General features: G+C 44.2%; 1 protein-coding gene across 2 annotated transcripts in view; it reads left to right on the top strand.

Annotated features, from left to right (window-relative positions):
- The window catches only part of SATB2 (SATB homeobox 2), a 134,886-nt gene that overhangs the window by 92,325 nt on the left and 19,016 nt on the right, over positions 1–23,545 (top strand). For both annotated transcript variants that reach the window (XM_048309970.1, XM_048309969.1), the window contains 3 exons: positions 836–1,048; positions 5,666–5,821; positions 17,566–17,763. In XM_048309970.1, coding sequence (XP_048165927.1) covers positions 836–1,048; positions 5,666–5,821; positions 17,566–17,763 — 567 coding nt within the window. The remainder of the gene's footprint in view (positions 1–835; positions 1,049–5,665; positions 5,822–17,565; positions 17,764–23,545) is intronic.

Below are 23,545 nucleotides of genomic sequence, written 5' to 3'. Positions count from 1 at the left end.
GTGCTATGCTTTAACTTTTCGATAATCCATGGAACTATTGAGTGCGAGTGCGTGCACTTATGCATAAATTTAATCCCATCATTAGATTTAAGCCTCTTCTAATAACATTTCCATCTCTCAAATTTTTTTTTTTCCCCTCTTTATTTTTTGGAAATGCTGTGTTGTGGCTTTTGCAAAAACTACATTAATATGGTGTTCATTCACAGTTGCAATGTGAAGCCTGTGGTATTTTCAAATGAGGCATGAAAGAATGGGTTAAATCCCTAAAGCTAGATTCTCAGGTTTTATTATTGCTTCATTTTTCTCCTTTCAGAAATGACTGTCCAAACTGAAATGAGCGGACTGTAACATCAAAACCCAGCCAAACATTTTTCTTTATAAACCTCCTGCACTGTTTAAATGTCGAAACTAAATTTACCAACCTTGGCAGATTTGTCAAAGATGAACAGGATTGCCAAGTGTTCCCAGCTTCAAGTAAAAAGAGAAAGAGAGAGAGAGATCTAACAGCTCCTAAAATATTTGCAGCAAGCACCTGGTGATAACTGCAATTTCTTCTAACCAGTGCACCTACCTTCCTATCCAGCATCTCCATACTAAGAAGCTTATTACAGTGCCAGAATAGGACAGTCCCAAAATAAACCCCAGCCCCCAGAAGACAAACACTTTCCTACAAAATATCCCCTCAGGGAGAGCCCATGAGATTCTGATGTAGATTGTCAGTATTGCAACCCAGCTGGTTACACTAAACAAATTTTTAAAAACCAGAGAAACCCATCAACACATGACTGGCTTTTTTTTCTTTTCTTTTCCTTTTTTTTTTTTTTTTTAAAACCAGGGTTTGTTGTCAGAGATCCTGCGTAAAGAAGAAGACCCTAGGACAGCTTCCCAGTCCCTCCTGGTAAACTTAAGGGCAATGCAGAATTTCCTCAACTTGCCTGACTCGGAGCGGGATCGTATCTATCAGGATGAGAGAGAGAGAAGTATGAACCCAAATGTGAGCATGGTGTCTTCAGCTGCCAGCAGCCCAAGCTCCTCCAGAACACCCCAGGTAAGATGCACTCCCTTGTTACCTGTTTATTGTGTGGTTTATTCCAGGGAAGGAGTTTCTTTCCACCCTTCTCCTGTCTGTTGCTCCCCTTGCCCAGATGAATTGTGGAAAATCTTTTGTAAGGTTTTGGAGTGGCTGTTAAGAGACATTTAGTGGATTTCAGCAAGACACTGTGATGATTGTTGTAGCTCTAATCAGTGCCATAAATGCAAGAGTATGTAACATTAGTGCCTGAAAGAGTACATGTGGGCATTACATACAGGCTGTTGATACATATCCATTAAATGACTATTATAGAATATATTACAGAAAAACAGTGCATGTAGCTTTTTAGCTGTGTCCATTACCTTCTTCAGAACACAGAGGAAATTTCTGGGCTTCTGGTTCATATATGTTGCAATAAAAAGTGTCTAGTGAACAGAGGTCGATAGTGTATTAGATAGAAGTTGTTAGAAAACACTGTGCTCCATATTTTGCATAGGAAATCAGTCCTTGAGTTAGAGGTTTTTACAAGTAAATGTTTGAGGTACAGAAAGTGGGGATAGACAGGGTGCTGGGAAGGAAGATGTTGCTTTAGAGTTCCCAAGCAGCTGTTATCTCATTGACTTAACTGCATGTGTCTATTAAGGTGCTGTTGCCGCCCACTCTTCCCTGGGTAAGTTGTTCCTTTGCACTAAGAAAGAGCATCCACATACTACACTGTAGTAGTCATCCCCCTGTGTACTAGGCTGATGCAGTCCCAGATGTTTACTCTGGAAAGTGAGGGTGCTTGCACAGGGCTGATGATGAACTCCTGTCATGAGATTTGCCTGACTTGAGTCTGAACTTTCTAACAATGCAGTCATGATGGGTCAGTTCTAGCACTTTTCTGATCTTTAGTAAATGGGCCCGTGTAACCCTTTGAATAATAGCAATGAGCACTTCTCATTGAATTCTGCAGTCACAGCTGCTAAAAGTAAGTAAGCAAGCAAGCAAGCACTGCTGGGGGGAGTGAAGTTTTACATTCAAACTGACCATCCTTAGGGAAGGTGCGTTGATTTTGTAGAAACTGTTGAGGTTGTTCAGTTTAACCCAGACATGCAGGTGCACTTCACTGCAATAAATGATGAAAAGAACTGTTTTCACTGAAAGCAAGCTTCTCCTGCCAACCCAAATTTGACACTGAATTTTCATTACATGGGAAACTCATTGTATGTTCCTTACCTTTTTTAGTTACCTTCAAGTGAAAATAAAAATCGATAGGGATTTTAATAATGGGTACACTATTTCACTATTTAAATAGTGTACCCACTTTCTGCATTGGTATTGATTCATTAAAGAATTAGCTTACTACTGCTTATATTTAATGCAATACGTTTTGCACTAGAATCAAGCACTGAAAGGAAATTGAGAGTTTAGATGTGATGCGGTGAGAATAAAAATTGTATCTCTCGCCCCATTTCATTCCTGTGTTGAAATATGCCATTTTCTCGTGCTCTAGCCACAGCTAGAACATAATTTAAAATAATGGAAATTTTGCCTGCCTTGGTAAGAGCTAAATGTTGCTATGCTAGAAAACTGTACTCTAGAAGTATAAACCAGCCCATACTTGCCTTATTTCAGCTTAAAGAATCCAATAGAATATTGTGAGGTTTTTGATGAGCAAAAGCAGCACACAAAGGTTTGTGTACCCAGTGCTCGCCTTGTGCCCGCTTGATAACGTTTCCCCAGCCCTCAGAGGGCCAGCATCAGTCAGCACAGGTGCTGTTTTGACAACTTGGACACCTCTGCAAATGAGGCCCTTCCCAGCTCCTGGGCAGGCAGCACGGCTACTGCGCTTCCCCATATGCCTGGTATTAGTTCTGACGAGACAAATGCCATCCTCACAGGCAGCGCGGCGATTCCCGGCATCGTCAGCTCCCCAGGCAGCTCTCTTACCTACCCTGGAGTGGGGTGCTTTGGGGCAGCAGTGGTAGGAGCTGTACCAGCCTTGCAGGAACTGTGTTAGTGTGCCAGAGAAGGTGATGGAAGGGCAATTGGAAACATGGTTTCCATAGATACCAATATCCTGCGGCAATGCTTTTGGGATTGAGTGTGCTGGGTAGCAGAGGAATGGCAGATACCTGTGGAAATGCTTGTGCTGGGGCTGTCATGCAGGCAGGTATAAGGGCATGCAGAGTAACCCAGCTCAACTCTCCCTGACTCTGAGGCAGCCCCAAAGCCACCCTTTTGTGATACCCCTGTCTCAGGACCTGCCTCAAGGTGAGAATGGCAGATTGATCCAGAAAATGGGGTACAGTTGCTGTGAGGAAAATGCTCTGAGCTGTTGGGGGTTGTTGTGGTCACACAGAACCCCAGCAGTAAGGGGCTGGGTTGCAGTGCTCTGGCACTGTGGGTGCAAACACTTTTTTTTTCCTCCCACTGTTTGCAACAAGATGTTTCAATAGTGGTGAACTCCTTCTTAGTATCAAGACCAATTTTGAATCTCGGCCTTTAACATGAAATACTTTATTTTAGTGACTGTGATACTTTCAGTTGGTACTTGCCCCTCCTATTTCAGTGATTAAATAAAAAATGGTGCAGCTTTCAGAGTGTGCAGGGTAGGCCTTTTTCTGATGTGTGGCTGTGGACCTAGAAGTGTGGGAGACCCATGCAGGATGGAGTTATACTGTAAATCTTTCTTTTACATGCTAATTTTGTTCTTTTCAGGATCTCAGACATCCATAACAGCCTTTGAGGCCATTGTGACCTCGGCTGCTGTGCTAGCCAAAGGCTCCAGTGCCTGGGAAGACTTTTTTATACCTGACAAATCTCCATTAAATCAGTCCTGACAGACTTGGACAGTCCTTTTCCTTTCCATGAACTCTTTGTTGTTTTCTTACATTTCCCACAATGGCCCTAGCTCTCATCTATCTGTAAACATTGAATTTCAGGGCGGGGTGTCCCTGTTGGTCCCTGTGTTGGACTGTACCCAGCTCATGGCCTGTGGATGGCAGTGGTTTAGCCTGGGCCTCCCAGGGCATGGTGGTCATGCTCTGCTCCAGCTGCTGTCCAGCTGCCTCTGCCTGCACACGGGGCTGGCCTTAGGGAGCAGGAAAATCTTACGCCCTTTCTGCATGTGTCCTGCCTATGACAGGAGAGGAACAAGCCTAGAGCAGTGCCTGCTGAGCCCGGAAGGGGAGAAGATTCAGGCATTATCTGGAAGTGATAAGGAAGAGGATTAGTCAAGAGTGTTGTCTTGATTGGATTTTGGCTCCATTATTAATGTGGCCTTGGTACAAAAGAGAGGTTAGGAAGAGGAAGATTTGGAGAGTAACAAAACAGTAAAAGAAGTTCAGAAGGTTTGGTTTTGCCTAGTTAACGTTCCCATTAACAAATAAACATTTGGGCATGTCTGCCTAGTTAAAAATTAACATTAGATGTACTCTAGCAGACTTCAACTCTGACACAAAAACAGGATCCATCTGAAAAGGTTCATAATTGGACCAAATATGAGTGTCACTGGGGTGTATGGGTGGTTTGGATCTATTGGGAAGTGTGAGCTTTGCCATTTAGGTTGTGTTCTTTCCTAAGAGCTTTACGTCTCAAGACAAAACGAAGATTTTATATCAGTAACCCATATTTCCCTTAAAAGGTGTAAGGGGTGCAGTGATCAGCCCTGGTATCTCTCCTCTTTGAGCTTGGGAAAGTAAATGAGATCTGTCTCCAAGGGGCAGCTGGTGCTGGGAGCACTCAGAGAGCATCACAGTGCCCTCACTCCCTCACCAGCCAGTGCATTCTGCGGATCCCCAGTCCAAGGGGCTTTAAAATTAACATCCTGTAGCAGTCTTCTGAACCATGTTGATAGAAGCCTTGTAGGGGTGTCCAGCCCAGGGAAAGTACTGGCAGTGTCTGTTATTGTCCTTCATTTGTCATAGAAGCTGATGGGAAATCATTCAATTAAAAGGAGTGCAGTGGAATACACAAAATCTCAATATGAGTTTACGAGAGTGAGGGCAGCACATCAAAGGCATGCCAAAGCCCAGCTTTATGAAATGATTTTTTTTTTTTTTCATTTCCACTGATTTCCTAGGTGAAATTAGGTGACTGTCTGGCTAGCATAATGATGATAAGGCTGGGAAACCATACATACTCAAGTGACATACGTATAGTTTTAATAAAGGATGAGGGAGACTTGAGAGAGTACATTAAATTGAGTAATTTATTATTTAGAGACCTCTACCCATTTACTCATTTTTTCTGGGAGAATTGGCTCTTCCTCCAAGGTGTAGGCCACTTTTAGAGAGGGGGGGAGAAGGTAGAGCCTGATGGCTGTTCTGCAGTAGCTGGCTGGCAAAGCCAATGTCAGCGCCTGCCTGCAGCCCAGTGCCCCAGCTACCTATCCTGTTGTTGAGCTGCTCAATAAACATGCTGGGAGAAGGAGAGGGGGAGAGTTGACAGGGCCTTGCATGTCCTATAGGAATGCACTGCAATTATTTCCAATCACAATTAACCTGATTAGAATAATGGACAGGAAGTGTCCCTCTGTAGCTAATGCAGTTTGGCATCAGCTGACTGAAATCCTTTGATAATTTCTGCACAGATGGCTGGGCTGAAAGCAGCACTTTTTTAATTATTATTTTCATGGTCTCTTGGTAGGCCAAAACCTCGACACCAACAACAGACCTCCCCATTAAGGCGGACAGCGCCAACGTCAACATCACAGCTGCCATTTATGATGAGATCCAACAGGAGATGAAAAGGGCCAAGGTATCTCAAGCTCTGTTTGCCAAAGTGGCTGCCAATAAAAGTCAGGTGAGTGGTATAGAGGATTTCATTGTTGCGGGGCTTTCTGGGGTTTTGTTTTTAAAGCAAACTCTGGGGTTGGGACTAGATCCATCTCTTCCTCCCACCAATAAAATTACATCTGTTCCTACAATAATAATAATTTTCATCTCTGGGGAACCTGTCATGTTTGGCTTTTGCCTGCTTAAGTGGTTTCCTTTTCCCTTTTAAAAGAGGCTGAGGAAAGGGTCAGCTCACAGCCAAGCTTTTTCTCCCCTTTTGTACAAACATATCTGTCTTTTCCCACGTGTGATATGTAACTTACACTTCTGCTAGAAGGACAGGGAACTTCCAAAATGGTGGTATCCTGCTCATGCAGCAGGTAAGGAAATTGCTTTCTTAAGTGGCTAACTGAGGGAAGGCAATGGGAAACGGCGTATTAGGCAGGTGTTTCCTTTTTAGCATGTTCTATGTGCTGCATATGGTATTGCCATGTGAATAATTCACATTGGATCCAATCATTTTTACAAAAAGCCATGAGAAAGCACTGCAGTGAGTTATCCTGGATTCATTTCTACCTTGGGTGTAAAAAATACATGTGGGTAAACCTAGGCTGGGGTGAAATTCTTGAAGAGAATCCATTAATTTAAAAATTTCATCCAACTCTTTAAAAAAATATAATTCACCAGAAGGGATTTTGTGGAAAGGAGGACAGACAGAGTTCTTTGAAGGGCAGCAAGTGGATTGGAGATTGTTGGAAGGAATTGTTTACTCAGTGAAAAGAGCTGCTTCTGATCCTGGATGAAATTACTCAGTTGTGCTAGGAGAGGGCATCAATATGCACACAAAAATGCACAAATGTGCATGTGACAGTGAGAGAGTGGGATAGGAGTATCTAGGTGCATGCACTCTGAAAAACACGCACTTTCCCCTGTGCAGGGAAACAACATTATAGTCATTAAAATAGATGTAAAATAAGCAATTGAAAGGTGTAAAAACAAAGCATCAAAGGCTATCAAAACACATGGGAAAGCCTTGTCCTTGTTACAGGTATTTGTGCCCTGACACATGGAGATCTGATTAATCATTAATTTTCTTTGCCTTTTGCTTTCTCTTGTCAGGGTACAGGGGTTACAGTCCCTCTACCCCCCAAACCAAATCCCAGGCTCACTATGAAATACATAAAAGGAAAATACCATGGAACCCTCTTAAACTGTTAAATGCATAAAAATCTCATGTACCACATGGCAAAATATAATGAGAACTGGAGCTGTTAAACGAATAAAGCTGTTAAAAGCATAATGCCACTTGGCACAACTACTGTGCATTTAACGGTTTTCCACTGTGTAATAAATGACATATGTGGTAAACGTGCAGTAAATATAAAAACTGCACAATTGATTTTGCAAACGTGCCCCTTATTCTTTACTCCATGCAGATATCAAAGTTCCACCCAGAATCCGGACTGGACAGCTTTTAATAAGGAGTGTTTAACACAGACTGAATGCCAGCTTCTCTGAGGTTTGCCTTAAAATTGCCTGCAAGCTTCCTGTCATTATACCCAGAGGCTTCTTGAAATAGAGAGGGACTGAACCACCCAACAATAATTTGGGTGGCTCACCAGCTTTGGTCTGTGCCAGCTTGAGTGCACTTCTCTGGCAGCATTGCACACCAGCGCCAAAACAAAAATAAGATCCGTAGTCTTTCACGTGGAAAAAAAGCAGGGCAGATTTTGATCACCAGATGCAAAAGGTTAAGAACAGGATCCACAAATGTTATTGTTTAAAACAAAGTTACTGCACATAAAGGTTTTGTTTCTTCAGCAGCAGCGAATAAAGAAGCGTTTCTGAGGCTGATGTTTCTTTTGTTTCACAGCCTTGCCAAAGCAGTACTGGCTCCCTGGGATGGCCCAGCATTCGCCTTGCTGAGATGTCATAGCGCTCTGCTGGAGCATGAAAGTAGTTTATGGGGGCACTGGAAGGCAGGGACAGAGAAGCCACAGCCAAGAACCACAGTGGTACAGGGCCTCCCCCTGCTTCAAAGCCCACCTGTGTGCCTGCCCCTGGCCTGGCTTGGTGTGCCTGTGGTGTCCCGCCGCTGGCTGGGGAATTCTGTGGCCCGGAGCAGTGCCAAAAGCAAGGACACAGCTGCTTGCATAGGGGAGAGCCAGTGTCATGGTCAGCGTGTTGCCCTAGGTCTAGCTTGTGTGTAAACCAGCAGCTGGGTGTCCCCAGTGCTTGGCACAGACCAGCTGTGCCAGTTGTGGGCATTTCTGGTGAAAATGATGCTGATTCCAGCAGCTGAGTTACATGGTGGGAAGCACTCATTGAAAACTGCCCATGTTTGCAGAAGAGAGAGTTTGAAAGGGGGGAAAAAAGAACTAGTCTGAGGCTTTGCTTGGACTTTCCGCCAAGGTTCGTTCACTTGCCATTCTCCACAGGCCTGGCTTGTGTTGCATTGGCTTCCTCCTATTATTCCCTCACCCCAGACTACTGAGAGGCTTCCAGTTTGCTAACAAGGCATGCGTTATGTTGGGCGCTGCTGTTCTGTCAACAGCAATCCACGGTGCTGTGAGATCTTCACAGTTTTAGCAGGCAGTGAATCTCTGAGAGGGATGTTTTGACATTTTATACACAGGGCTGTATGTCATGTACCCGAGAGAACATCCAGAGGCAACGGAGGCCTCATTTCCTCCTCTGTCTCCATACAGGAAGAGTGTTACCCACTGAGAACAGTTATTGCAAGTGGCATCATCTGCTGGTGGAGTTAATTGACCTCTAATTTAACAAGTAACTATCTTCATTCTTAAGTCATGGCAGAGTCTCAGCAACTGAAGAGCAGGGCAGTTTCTAGAAACTGAGGCTGCAAATCACAGAGCTCACAAGTCAATATAAATGCAAGTTTCAGGGCCTCATGGAGGTACCAAGGTAGTATGGTGAGAATTCTTTAAGGGAATCCACCTTCATAAAGATTTCAAGCCATTTAATTTAGACATTGACTTTTTCATCACTTACTTACCTCAATATGCATTTTTTTCCTTGCAACTTACATCTAGGTATGTTTAGCCTTTGTGAAGTGCTGTGCATCCCTTTGAATTTTTGAAGCCAGCAGGAGCTGAGAGCTCAGTGCCCTCACAACACAGCCTCCAAAGCTGCCCTCCTGTTTTAGTTGCCAGCTGATAGTGATATACCTGGTGGACAGCAGGATTATCTGGGGATACTGCCTGCTAGTGCCCTTTTTAGTGGCTAAACGTGGGACCTGTATTAGCACATTGGGAATGTTTCTGAGTGTGTCTGGAACACAAGGATTTGGTTTCCAGTCTACACTTTGGGCTCCCCTGGTTATATTTAATTCGCAAGAAGACAGGTTTCTGGTGTGCTGTTTCAGAGAGGTTTGGTCGGCCTGTGTGTGTGCAGAGCTGGGCAGAGGGACAGGCAGAGACTTTGGCCTTGGATTACTGCAAGTTTGGACTGTTGGTCTTTAAAATGGGTTTCTACATTCAGTTCTGCAAATGCTCTACAGTACAACTCCAGGAAAACCATTTCCACCATGATTGTGTGGTTGCACTGCACTAATGCTGAGCAGCAGCATCACCCCTTTGACCTCTGCTAGTGAGAGTCCTATCAGAGGCTGTGCTGTGCTCAGCAGACATTGTTTTTCTTAGTCTTTGCAAAATGAGTTTAGGAATGTAGTTCTGTTCATAATAAACAGTCACTATCAAAATAAATAGTGGGCACAGCTGGCTGGAGCCCTTGTTGACAGTCTGAGGGAGGGCAGAGTTTGTATGAACATGGAGATCAGACTTCCCACAGTTCTCCCAGGGCAAGAGACTCTTCTTAATCAGCCTGGGGTGGTATGGGGAAGCAGGGTTCCTGTTGCTGGGGATCAGCCCTGGGAAGGGCAAATGGAACCTTCACCAGTCCAGTGAAAACAAAATGTATAGCCTTGAAACTGAAATTCTTTTCAAGGGACTGGAGTTTGTTCCAGTTGCACCACAGTAAAGCAAGAGAGACCCCTTGGAGCAACATCTGAAAAAATGTTAAGCTACTAAAGCTCGGTCTCTGGGTTGTATCTTTACCATGTTGAAAAGTAAGCAAACAAGTGATAAGCTTGAGGAGGGTTTGAGTTTGGGGGTAGAAAAGCCCTTCAGTTGAGGCCTTTCAGGTAAAAAAACCCCCAGGCCTATGTATGGAAATCACTGTGACAGTTCCTTGCCTTTCCTCTGACTTTTCTTTTTCACGTCAAGATCCCTGCCTCATTGCCAGTTCTCTGGCCCAGGAGGGTGTTAGCCCACAGTAGGATCTCACACTAGGTGGGATTCAATACCATGGCCACCTTCCCATGTCTTTACCTCCTTCTTGCCCTCCAAGAAGGAAGTACAGGCACTGCAAGAGGAATGAGCAGTGTCACTCTGAGGAAGGATTAGTGCTAGAAACCCTTAATTTCATCCTTCCCTCTCTCCTTCCCAGCTTACATTCCCTTGTATTCATTTGATAGGATGGGATGCCTTCTCTCTCCCTTTTAGCTTATAATAGGTGTTTTCTGTGGCCTTAAACTAATTAGCTTCCAGTGATGATGAACAGCAGCTAGAAAAACCAGCTGGTGGTGAAGATGTGTAGTGTATATAGTGTGTGTGTGTATAGGGCACTTCTTACAGCCTTTATGATGCTTTGAATCTCTACATCTGGGGCGTATCTGCTGTGCTGATATTTCGATGTTCTTGTCACATATGGAGGAAATACAGAAGGATATTTCTCTCCTTGACTGAACTTAGAATTTCTTTGAAGTACCTTTGGACTAGAGCTCATTTTTTACAGACTTGTATATGCAGTCACAGCATGACCCCCATCCAGGACAAGAGAAGTGGGCCCATATGAACCTCACGGGGTTTGACAAGGCCAAGTGCAATGTCCTGCACCTGGGTCAGCCCCAGTATCAGCAAAAGCTGAGGGATTAAAGGATTGAGAACAGCCCTGCTGGGAAAGACTTGGGGATGCTGGTGGATGAAAAGCTGGACAAGAGCTGTCAAAGGGTGCTCTTAGCCCAAAAGGCCAACTCTCTCCTGGGCTGCAGCCAAAGCAGCGTGACCAGACCAGCAGGTTGAGAAAGGTGATTCTGACTCTCTACTCTGCTCTGGTGAGACCCCACCTGGAGTGCTGTATCCAGCTCTGGGGTCCCCTGTCCAGGAAGGACTTCAATCTGTTGAGGCAATTCCAGAGGGGGCCACAAAAATGATCAAAATGCTGAACCACCTTTCCTGTGAAGTCAGGCACAGAGAGTTCAGCCTGGAAAAGAGAAGGGTCCAGGGAGCCTTCATTGCAGCCTTTCAGTCCTTAAATTTGGCTTATTTAGCAGAGTTTGTGTGACAGGGCAAGGGGTAATGGTTTGAAACTAAAATAGGGTAAATTCAGACTAGATATATAAGGAAGAAACTTTTTACAATGAGGGTGGTGAAACACTGGAACAGGCTCCCCACAGAAATGGCAGATGCCCCATCCCTTGAAACATTCAGGTTGCTCAGAGTCCAACCTGATCTATTGAAGATGTCCCTGCTCATTGCAGGGGGTTGGACTAGAAACCTTTAAAGGTCCTTTCCAACCTAAACTATTCTGTGATTCTGTGACAGCATCTGCAGCAGTGCATTGGCCTCTCAACAGCTGAATGAATAAGGGACATTGTAGAGCTGGGGCTTTTCTCATGAAGTCCTTGGCAGATCTGGGAGCTGATGGTGGGCTGCTTGCCCTAACCACAAGCCCACACTTCCTCTCTAGTGTGGGGAGAAGCTAGTCTGAACTTGGAATGCTGGAAATATCCTCAGTGCACAGCATCCTTCCCTCTGAGGCCAAGAGCTGTAAGCAGACTTGGCATTTCCATGAATCTAAGGTACTTCAGGGCTCATGTATCTCATTCTTTTTTTGTATAATTTTTGTATAATTTCATGCTTTGTGAGGCTAGTGAGAAACTGGCCTTCATGAAAGTGTTTTGCATTTTGCCTTGAATTTTCTGGGGAGGAAAAGTACCAAGCATTTCAGAAAATCCAGACTGTTGAGTGATTAACCTTGAACTGTATCAAAATGCTCCCAGTAAAGCTTCTCAGGTTCAGTCCCCCTCCCCCGGCCCTCATCAAGAATTCATTGAAGCCATGACAGAACTCTCCATTACAGTTAGTCTTTTATCCATTTCAGCTTTCTTGATTAGGTTATCTTGAATCATTAGGGGGTTTATTTATTTTAATAGACACTTATTGGATTCATGGTAAGAGAGTTTGGCGACTGAGGTACAAGAGCTGCATATTACCTAGCTAATTTCACACTGTAGGGTCCCAAACTGAGCAGAGAGAAGAGATGCTGAGGAAGTTTGTCCAGAGGACTCCTGTGATCCCATGTGGGAAGGGAGCCTTCTCTAGAGAATGCAGCATTTCTTTACTAATCTTTCAAGACTTGAGTCAATCATTGCTGCTTTTTTTTATTTTGTCACATATGTTGACATTTTCTGCACTGATGATGTGGGTGAGGAAATGGCCTTTTACATTTATTTTTGAGATTTATTCCTGAATCACTCTTACTAAAAACTCTTCATTTGCCTACTCATGCTTTCACTGGAGACCCTAGAAAATGTCAGTGAAGAAAACTAACTGTATTGTTGTTATTATTATTATAATTGTTATTATTATTGTTATTAATTTTGATGTAAGTGCAGGGAAACACAAGGTCAGTTAAGCTGCGGGTTTATCCATGCTCAAAGCAGAACAGCTGCCTGTGACTAAGTCACTGTGGACACCCAACTGCCACCTCCTGCAGTGGCTTTTGGCAAAGTGTAAACATGGGCCTGTACCCCAGCATGACTGTGAGCCTGAACTCTTCCCATGTGCTTGCTTTGTCCTTGGTCAGAAATTCGGTCCTTGGCAGACTGCAGGGCAGCAGATCTGCAGGAAGCAGTTTTTGGGGTCAATGTGTTTGTGCATACCTTCACTGAGTACTGGAAAAACTGACCTTACTGTAGTCTGGTACCTCTGGCTGCCAGGGCAGCCTGCCCTGCTCCAGGGTAAGCCCAGCAAAAGTGAAAGGGTCAAGCTGCTAAACAGGGCTCTGGGATGAGTGACAGAGGATATGGCTCAGGATTGCTGCACCAGCTAGCTGTCCTCGAGGGGATTTGAGGGCGCCAAGGCTCATGCTTTGGTGTTCTAAGCATGCTGTTTCTTTAACAGCATAAAAGCACAATGGGAATGGCTGGCTTTCTGCAGATTTTTGTTGTTGTTTGCTTAGCTATGTGGAAATGTATTTGATTAGAAGACAGAGAGAGAGGTTAAAAATAGGACATTAATATGATATTATTTTCTTTATCAAACAAAATGCTTAGAAAATGTTTATCTTGTCTCATGAGAACAGCAAGAATAGAGGACAGCACTTCTCTGCAGCTCTCTTTAATGAGCTAAATTGGGCTGCATTCTTGATGCCTCTAGAAGTTTTGGGGTGAAATGAAGGAAGTTCTGAGCAAAATTCCTTGTAACCACAAGCACTGGGTGTGCCTGAATGTAGAGGCAAAAGCATCCTTTAATAGTGCTGTTTTTCCTCCTCTTTATTTTTAATGGAAGACGTTCCCATTTGAGAACCTTAGAAGCTGACATTAAGGGCTGGATTCTGCCGCCCATATTGACACTGATGTGTATCAAACTCTGGTAACTCTGTGGCAGCCAAGGGGGCTGTTTGTGCAGTGGAGCAAGACCTGTGATGTGCAGGGGAGGCAGGACCAGAAGCACGGTGTATTATGGGTCTGGGGAAGGGTGTGGTATTTGTTAGATTTTTCAGGATATGTTCACAGAAGTTGTATTTACTTGCAAGGCAGTGAGCTCAGATGATGTGGATGAGTGGGGGAAAAGATTGTGAGATAGTGTCTCCTTCACTTTTACTCCTTCATGCCAAAAAATTTAGCTATAGATGAAAATTCACTGTGAATGGCTGTAGCTCCAAAAATTTCTGTATGTTAGCATTTCTCAAATGAAATAATTCTCCTGGAAAGCTCTGTGTAACATACACAGACCCCAAAGAAATAAATAAAAGAAAATAAAAAAAATGTAACCAAAAAACGCCAAGTTGAGATTTTTAACAGTAAAAGGAGATTTTATATATTAATAATTCATGAGTTCTCATTGAACATGCACGAAGAAACGGTGCTATTCAATAGAGAATACTGTCATCTGTCACTGTTTTATTTGACATTTACACTTTTTTTTTTTTTTTTTTTTGCCTGGTACTGCAAAACTTTCTTGGATGGCGTGCTAAGATTATTTAAATAAATAATTTTAAAAAGCCGATGCAGATTTTTCATCTGTGCATGGGGAAGGGAGTTACTTGCAGCCGTAAAGAACGTGTGAGTAAGCTGCGGCATGCTGTGTTTTCCCACATATTAGTCAAAGCTATTGCCTAATAAACAGCCCCATAGATGGATAGAGAGGGTCCTGAATGAATGCTTGAATAAAGAGAGGGAAGGATAGAAAAAGATTAGTGAAAGGACAGACTTGATGCAGATAAGTGTACACATGCATGCAGTGGGTATGCGTGTGTATGTGTGGGGGTGAGCGAATAATGGCTCTTGTGAAGAAAGCTGACACAAATACATTGTGAAAATAAATATTTATAAATGGTGTTGGGGGAGATCCAGTCCCTCACAACGTGAGGGAAGACAGGGCATTTAGCACAATGACAATTCAGTTAGGCGCACCTTGCAATTTCTTGCTAATATTAGGCTCATGGAAATCTTTCTGCTCTGTAGGTTAGTTATTATTTATAAAAATCACAGAACCAGCTGATACATTCATAAGCTAATTATTGTAGCAGCTGGGTACACATGGTGCAATATGTCTGAGGCTGTGAAGTATCACAGATTTCTTGGGGCCTGCTGTGGTGGGGGTGTGCTGTTGAAGGCTAGATCCCTTAATCTGATCAGCCAAGCAAATACTTTGTGGGGAAACTGGATTAATATCTCTCTAAATACCACGGATGTGCTTCACCTTCAGAACCAGGCTCCTTTAAACGTGCCATTAGCTTATCTCCTTTGGGGAATGGAGAAGTTCTCAGGTGTCCTCAGGATGGCAGGGTCCTTGCCTGGTTCTCCCTTTGCCAGAAATTAATTTGGTTTGCTCATGTCTGCACACATGGTCACACTGCAGTCTAATCTTTTCCCTAATAGCTCCAAGGTCAGGACCTCGCATGTTGCCAGGCAAATTGAGCGCTATCCTTCTTAAAGACTAATGGCAACGAGTGCCTAGTCTGTAATGAGGCCTGTAGTGTTGCTCTAAGTGATTGTAATGAGCCCTGATTATAACGGGATAGATAAATCAAAGTGCGGCAGTCGCCATCGGGCTGCCCTGTCCAGCCCTGGGAAGGGGATGTGGCCCTGCCGAGCTGTGCTTGGTTTCTGCCAGGGCCAGGCACAGCATCCTCCCACAGACCTGCCCAGCAATGGGCTCCAGCTCCACCAGGTGCAAGGCTTGTTCTCTGTTTTCTGTTACACGATGGGTCTGCATGCTGCAGCATCCCCCAGGAGGTGTTAAACATACCTGCTTGAAACATTTTGAAAGAGTTCGGTTGAAGACTTATTCAGATCACTGAAAACAGGGAGAAACAGGAGCTGATTTTTTCTACAGATGGTTTATTTTCCGTTTCAAAAATTATTTCCTTTGTGCGGAGGAACCCCTGAGAAAACACTGCAGAGCTGGGAGATTTTCTTCCTATCTTTCTCTAAAAGAGAGAAAGTTTGGGGAGATTTCTGAGCAGTGGAAATAGGAGAACTGAGGGTAAGGGATGTGGCCAAACCGCATTAAAATGCAGACTTCACCTGGCTGAGAGATTGTCCAAATACCAATCAAAACACTTTGAAAATATAACACAGAGGTTTTTTTCCCTAAGTAAATGATTAGATACCTTGTTTTTTCCTTGCCCCCCCACCCTCCAGACCTCCTAGTTTATTGCAAGAAAAGATCAGGTCTGCACAAATGTGGCCTCTCACTTGTAAAAACAAGGCAGTGTTGTGTTACAGATTAGTTTATAAATCCCTGGTGGCTTCACAGTTCAGTGCCTACAGCTGCTGCAGATGGGCCTGGGTTTTTGTCTCTTCGCTGTGCTGCAGCCGGCAGTTGAAGGAGAAAATGGAATGATCAGGTTATTAACATGTAGGCCGTGAGGAAGAGGCTGCACAATGAGAACAGCTGGTGTTGCTGTCTTGGCTGATGCAGCGGAGATAATCAAATCTTGCCTTTTTTGGGGGGGGTGAAGGCAGAAGACACAGTGGAGAGTAAGGCAAACAACGGCTTATGATATTATACACGGGGTTTAGAGTACGGTACGGCACGGTAGAAGTTGTCAATGGCTTACAAGTTGTTGCACAAAAAAGCAATACCAAAAAGCCCCCCTGTGGGCTGGTAATGAACTCAGCTGTTCAGCTTGCTCTGGTCACTGTTCAGAAAAACACAGTTTTGGCTACTTCTTGTACCAAGCATTTTTAACATCGATCAAGCTATCTTTTAGGTATTGTAAGGTGCCTGTCAAAATGGTGTCAGAATGCTGAGCTGTAGTTTGAAAATGATGGGTTATAAAGCTACTAGGTAAAATATTTTGACAGGAGTCAGTAAGGCGCGTTGACAGCATCCTCGGCATTATCTTCTCATCTTCTGTCATTTGCATTGCATTTCCTGTGCAGGCACTGGAGGGGAGCCACTGTCCCCAGCCCCAAGTGGGCTGGCTGCTGGCAGGCAGGACAGGGCTGGCTGTGCCGCACGCCGGGCAGGAGCAGCAGCAGCCGCAATCCCTGGCTCACCTGCTGGGAACACCGGGTCACGCTCTGCGCACGCGGGGCTGTCCTCACCCAAGCAGCTCTTGCCCTTGGGCTCTCCTCGCCCTCGGAGTTCAGGTGGTTTCCTCTTCCTGGAGCGCTGGTGCTTTCCCCTCAGAGGTCTGAGCAGTTGGTCCCTGTGGAGAGGTCCTACAGCTCCTTACATATAGCTGTAACCTTTTAAAGGCATTTCAAACTAACCTTTAAACAAGACAGCAGAAATAAAATTTATTATTATTATGATCTGTAGTTGGGTTTAGAATTACCTCTGCCTAGTATCTTGGTATCTCTAGTTACTTCTGCAGGACCCTGTTTGCTGCTTTTGTGCTAGATACTAGAGGATTCCCTTTCTGTATGGTTGCATCTTCTCTAAGATTTTATTATTTAAAGATGTAAAATTTTAGTGGGGTTTAGAGCTAGGGGAGTCAGTGCAACATAGTGACAGCAAAACAGAGGTCTTGATAGTATATTATAGTAGACATTTGGAGTAGTGTTGAATTTCTGGTTCTGCAGCTGCAGGTTGCAGTGAGGGTTGTTTCAGCAAGTCTCAGGAGTTATGTCTCCTTTTCTCTTGCTTGGATGAAGAAATGAAGGGGCTCTGAAATGGAAGTGATGATACATCTCTGTTTCATCTTTGCTTTTCTGTAGGAAAAATATCTATATTTGAATGTTTTAAACACTGTGTGAATATGATAGGGGACAAGATGCTGTGCTTCCGGGTTTCTGCTAAGCACTGCTACTTGTTTCAGTTTCTTCAGCTTGCAGGAAATAGAATATGTCATGGATTTGTTGAGATCAAAGGGCAGCTTGGGGTGGTGGGGGTTTATGTGTGAGATGAGACCAGCAAGACTTTTCAGCACAGAGCATTAAGTCTAGCTGACCTTCTGCTCACATCTGGTTCCTTGGTGCTTGGTGAAATGACTGTGCTGACCCTACCGTTGCAGGGCTGGCTCTGTGAGCTGCTGCGCTGGAAAGAAAACCCCAGCCCGGAAAACCGCACCCTTTGGGAGAACCTCTGCACCATTCGCCGCTTCCTGAACCTTCCCCAGCATGAGAGGGATGTGATCTATGAGGAGGAGTCCAGACATCACCACAGTGAGCGTATGCAGCACGTTGTCCAGCTCACACCCGAGCCTGTGCAGGTCAGAGCACCCTCTGCCTCCTCAGGGTGTCTGTGTGGGAGGACTGGGTAACAGGGGGTTTCAAGAGTGTAACATGGAGATGGGCTTGTTATGTATTGACTGAAACTGCAAAGTGCTTTCTGAAATGACCATGGTGAGCATTTTCTGAGGAATGGTCCTTCATTTCACAGCCTCCTTAGGTTTGTTTCGCTCCTCTATACATTTGTGACTAGCATGAGTTTTTGGTTTGTACACCCTTGTTCTACTCTTGTCTCAGGTATTAGTAGAATGAGAAATAAGTAGCTAGAAATATGTGTAGGGAAAACAAAGTGAAAATACTACAGACTTCTCTTTTTTGCAGTTCCAGCTTCAGTCAGAAGAGAAAATGAGCCTAATGTGTATTCCTAATAACTAGTAATGCATGTCACAGACCCAAACATCTACAGATGGTCAAGAGAGGCTCAGGAGGTATTTCTTCAGTCTAAAAAGCTGAGGCAACACCCTCCACAGCAGCCCTTTCCTTCAGCCCTCCAATTCAGCCCCTGGCACTCGGTACCACTCACCTGATGCCGGATTGTGTGACCACTCTGGGGATTGTTTGTACAGCACATTTCTCTGATAATCTTGCAGTTCCTCCTCCCACCTTCACTCTCCCTGTTTGATGGTGGATTGCACTGCTTTGCTACTCTTGCTGTGAATCTTGGCATTCAGCCTCTATTCTTTGTAATTGCTCTTGCGCTGCTGCTACCCCTGCTGCCAGCTATCTAGTCACCTTTTTCTAAAAGCGCGAGGTTTCTCTGTCTTGTTGTCCTGCCCCATCTGAAACACATAGGTCTCACTCAGATTAATTATTGCCTAGTTCAGTCCCCTTTGTCTATTCTGCTAACTACTTCTTCCTTGCTTTCCTTTGTGTCTTTGCCTGCAAGAAAAAAATCTGTTTCCTGGGGTTCAGGTTCTCAGAATGATAAAGTAGGGGAAGCTCTCTAAGTGATTCATCTTTGCAAGCTTTGTCTTCCATGTTCCAAAAAGTTTATGGGATCTTGGAAGCAAAGAGCTACAAACAGGTAAAGGGCCAAGCTAACATGTGGGAAGACAACTAGACCTGTGTAGACTTGAACATATTAACCCAGCTCTGATGCCCACAGCAAGTGGGAATATCGTCTAAGGGACAGAAAAAGTTTCCCAGGGATCTTGTGAGTGACCTTGATGGTTAGCCTACTTTCCGAAGCCTTCTGCACATCACTTTTCTGCATTCTGCAGGTTGGCTCTTGTGAGTGACACATTACACTGTGTTGGAATGCTGTGCATTTGTACTTGTCAGCAAGTTACAAAGACATGGATTAATTATTTATTACAGTCAAAATATGAAAAATGAAGAAAAATAAATGGAACCAGCTGGCAACTACATACAGCAAAACTCTGGAGACTCTGGTATGCAGTTGATACAGTAGGCTTGTGTTTTGGGGGTGCTGCGTTTTAAAGCTATGCTTGCCCATCCAAAAACCCCAGTAGGTTTTTGAGTGACACACTACCAGTGCCAGGCACAGGAGGTTTGCTGTCCACCTGCTCCCTACTGTCAAAAGATACCCAAGACCAAGCAATTTTTGTGTAGTTTGTGGTCTCTGGGACTTGAATTGTTTCAAGAAGCAAGGTTTGTTTTTTGGCTTTGCTGCAAGGGTCACTATTAGGTAATTAGCCATGAAGAATCAATGACAGCAGCCAGAGATGTAAAGCTGAGGTCCTCACACTTGCAGTCATTGGAGATTTTGTGACACTTTACATAAGGGTAGGGGTCTTGGGCCCCGCTTCTGGCTGAACTCCAGGCCAAGTAATTACATTCTGCCTATCTGAAATTCCCCCTGTAGTGTCAAGTGGGAAAGCAACTCTCATTTCTTTCTCAAAGCAGTGGCGGGTGCAGAATGTCTGCCACGGTGCCTGGCTGCATTTTAGCAGGGGGTGGAAACATCCAAGAGCTGCAGTCACCGACCTACTTTGCTTTGCAGGTTTGCTGGTGAGAAGTGTGCTGTAAGTTGAGCCCTTACCTGCAGCCTTGATAGCGAAATGACAGTCCTTTGAAGAAGCTACAAGCAGCAGTGCTGTGAATAACAGCAGGCGCAGAACTGTAACACAGTTACACAGGCTCTTACCTCTGTTCTCTCTCTCTGCCTAGCCCACCTTTCTCTTTGCTCTGATGGCTTAGATGTGTGTATAGTAACTTCTGTCTGGTGCTTGAGTCTCCTGCTGCTCCAGCGAAGAGAGTGGGAGAGCCTGAAAACAGCCAGTGGCTGTCCCACACTGCTGCCAGAGTTCCCAGCCACCATGACCAAACCCTCTCTGGGCTGGGAACGTCCCCCTGTCAGACTATCATTACAAGAGGCATGACCAGGCAAAAGATAGTGGATATATTGCAGCCTTTTCCTCAGTATGGCTTCTTGGAAATGGCAAAGATATCATTGTGATGGGTTTTGTGTAGTTCAGTTGCTGCTTACAGGGCTGGGGATGCTTCAGTGAGGGAATTACCCCAAGGCTGGGTATGGTTTCTGTCTTCTAAAAGGCAGGGTGTGCTCCGTGGGGCAGTTGTGCTGTAGGAGATCAGCTGGACACGGGCTGGTTCTTCATGTTTAAGGGATTGTTGTTTCCTTTGTGAGAGGTTCTTGCCCTCACTGGTTTGATATTACTAGCCTGCACCTCACTGTTTAGCTTTAGGTTCAGGGTTTTAAAAACAAACATTTTTATTTTTCTCTCTTCCATTAGATTTTTCTTGTCAGCCGTATATTAATCCATTTAATCAATTATTTTACTGTTTCTGAAATGAATAATGTCTATAGTGGAAGCTCAGTGTTCAAAAAATTCCTCCCTGCACACTTGATTTATTTGTTATTGTGCTGAGCAGTCATAAAATGTGGGCCCTGTGGAGCTCTGTGACATGGCTGTGTTCTCTGGCAGCACTGGGTGTGACCATATGGACGTGTCGGAGTGTGGATTTTCCTTCACACGCTGGTTATGGAGCGTCCTACATGCTGCTGTGCATGCAGGGTGAACTTGCCACAGCCTCTCATTTGGTTTTTAATGAAATTGAGGTGTGCATTAAGAGGCTCTCCCTCCATTCCATGCAATGTCGTGTAATAGCAAAGTGCTGCTAAGAAGAAGAGCAGTGAGGTTGTTGCTAGCTGGGGTACCACAACAACATCACCTCTGGATTACAGAGTGCCTGAGCCACAGGTTCCTGGAGGGTGGGAGGGTATCCTGGAAAGTATTATTACATTTTTGCCCTGTTCTCATCCTCTTCCACCACCACCACCACCAGGAGTGGGATCTGCCTGGCCTGGCCCTTAATGGTGTGCAAAGTAGTCCCTTTGCAGCAAGCAGTCCTCATGCTTCTTCATTTAGCTCCCTGCTCTGCAGAGGTGAGGTTTCCTTGTCTTACTTTCCATCCCTTGCTAAATCCCACCATTCCCAGACTGTTTGCTGGCATCGGACCTTTCTGGAGTGTTAATGCTGACAAGTGCCTACAGCTGCTTCCCATTGCCAACCAGGGATTCTGTGTTTGTTACAGACATGCTGGGACACAGTAAATCTAATTTCTCTCCCTTCTCCCACTATTTGTCTGCTGTGTCCAAGGTGACCACTCCAGAGAGTAACCATCTTGCCTGACACTTTAATATAGTGCTAATTCGTTGTTAATTGCTGGGGCAGAGAAACCTGACTCCATTGGGAAGACCATGAAGCAGGCGGTTGTCTCTGGAGTGTCCGGGTGGATAAGCCAGTTCTCTGGAGTAATGAGCCACCACTGCAGCAAAGTACCTTCTATTCAGAGAACGTGGAAACCTTGTCTCTCATTTTCTGTAAGTGTACAGGTAGATCTGCTTCAGCTGGTAGGTCCAAACTTATTTAAAAGCAATCAAATATTGCTTTCTGATACACTGTTACTTTTGTCACTTTTAAAAAATGACATCCCTCCACCCTTTTATTTCTCAGAAGCTTTGATTTAGACAAATCTGTCAATATATAATAGTTCAGATCATAAATCATGGAGGAACATGATTTAAATGAAAGAAGGCATAGTAAAAAGCTTTAGGAAAGCTCTTCTGTATTGTGTGTTCACTGCAAACATTGTCATCTCTCTTCAAATATGCAGAAAATAACATACCACAGAAGTAAATGAAATACTAATTTTGTAATTTTGTGAGGGATAGAAGGGAACGAGTATTTTAGAATTGACAATGAAATACAAAAGAGAACATGGAGCCCTCGTAAAAATGGGTCAAGGCAAGTGGTGATGGCAGTCCAATGAAACTAATTTCATATTCTCTTTCTAGAAATAATAAAGAGGGGGATGAACACCACAGTAGTACTTCCTGATGAAATATTTGATTCTAAATAATGTCTTGGAGTTCATGGGTCACATAATGCACAGCACGCAGATGGAAAAACCAGTGAGACTTAAAATTTCTTTTAAAATAATATTAATTAATAACACTTAGGCAATCATAGATGATGAGAGAAGCAAAACTGTTATTCCATAGGGGAACATGGTGTGCTTAATGATCTATAGGATGATGTGCACAGTGAGGTTTTGCTGTGTTTGTGTGAGTTACACCAGGGGATTTTTGCATACTGGAAATTAGGACTGAGTTGTCGGTGCAACTTGGACAAAAACTACTTTCCCAAACCGTGATAGCTCTCTGACTCTGGTCCTTACTGTTTTGAGACAAATTTTTTGTGGGGATGCTGTGCCCTGTGATTCATTCTTAATGGCTGCACCATGATAGTTTTGCTTTTTGATCATTTCTCTGCACCCAAAAGACAGACCATAGATTGATACCCACTGCTTTTTGACTCTCCAGCCCTTTAATCCATGGCTGGATGTGATGTCTGCTCAGACAGGGGTGGTCAAGACTGGTGACACAACTTGTACTCAACAAGCTCAGATGGACTTCAAGAGAAATTAGTATTGTAGGTTGTTCAGTACACTCAAAATGCTCAGAGCTTTGATTTGGGAGTGTTGCACTTAGATTATTTTTTTTCTTTGATTTAGAATTACAGAAGGAAATGTGTGTCAGAACAAGGTCTGTGAATTTTTGAGTGGAGAATATCTGTCTTCCTTAGTTACCTGGAGTTTCATTCTTTCTCTTATCAAAATTAGACAGCAGTCAATTTCAGTATCTCCCTTCAGCCTAAACTATTAAAAACCACTGAAAAAAGTCTCAAACTATGTAACTTCTGTTTCTGTGCGGTGTTAAAGCTGAAAGCAATTTGTATTGTGAATTCCACTCACGCTGCATTTATCTCTATTGTGCGTGTGACTGCTGTTGGGTGGGGGTGAAGGGACTGTCTTTAAGGCGTGTGGTACATGCAAAACAAAATCTCAGGCGGCTTCCGCTTCTGAGCTGCTTTCTCATGCTTCTCCAGTACCTGTGCCCTGTAGCCAATGATGCTGCATTTTGAAACACCAGCTGTGGCTGCGTGCTCTGGTTTTCCATCCCCTTGGTGCACACCATTTTTCTGATGGGTCACAGTAGCTCAGGAGCTTTGCACAAGTTTGACAAAGGCAACAGAGGCACAAATCAGACAACAACCCCCTTATATTTGACTCTGAAGTGTCCAACAGATCTTCTTGTGATTGATAGTTACCACAATTGCAGGGAAAGCCGCTGAGCTGTGCCTGCTACAGCCAAACCTGCCTACTGCGCCATCTCAGCTGTTTCTGTTTAGTGTGGATATCTAATGTGGCTGAAAATGCTGCTGATTTTTATTAACGTTAGGCCTGTTATTCCCCTTGAATGATAGTGGGGAGTGTACT

The sequence above is a fragment of the Corvus hawaiiensis genome, chromosome 7 (genome assembly GCF_020740725.1).
Source record: "Corvus hawaiiensis isolate bCorHaw1 chromosome 7, bCorHaw1.pri.cur, whole genome shotgun sequence".
In the NCBI taxonomy this organism is placed as follows: domain Eukaryota; kingdom Metazoa; phylum Chordata; class Aves; order Passeriformes; family Corvidae; genus Corvus; species Corvus hawaiiensis.
This window is presented reverse-complemented; position numbering and strand designations above follow the sequence as displayed.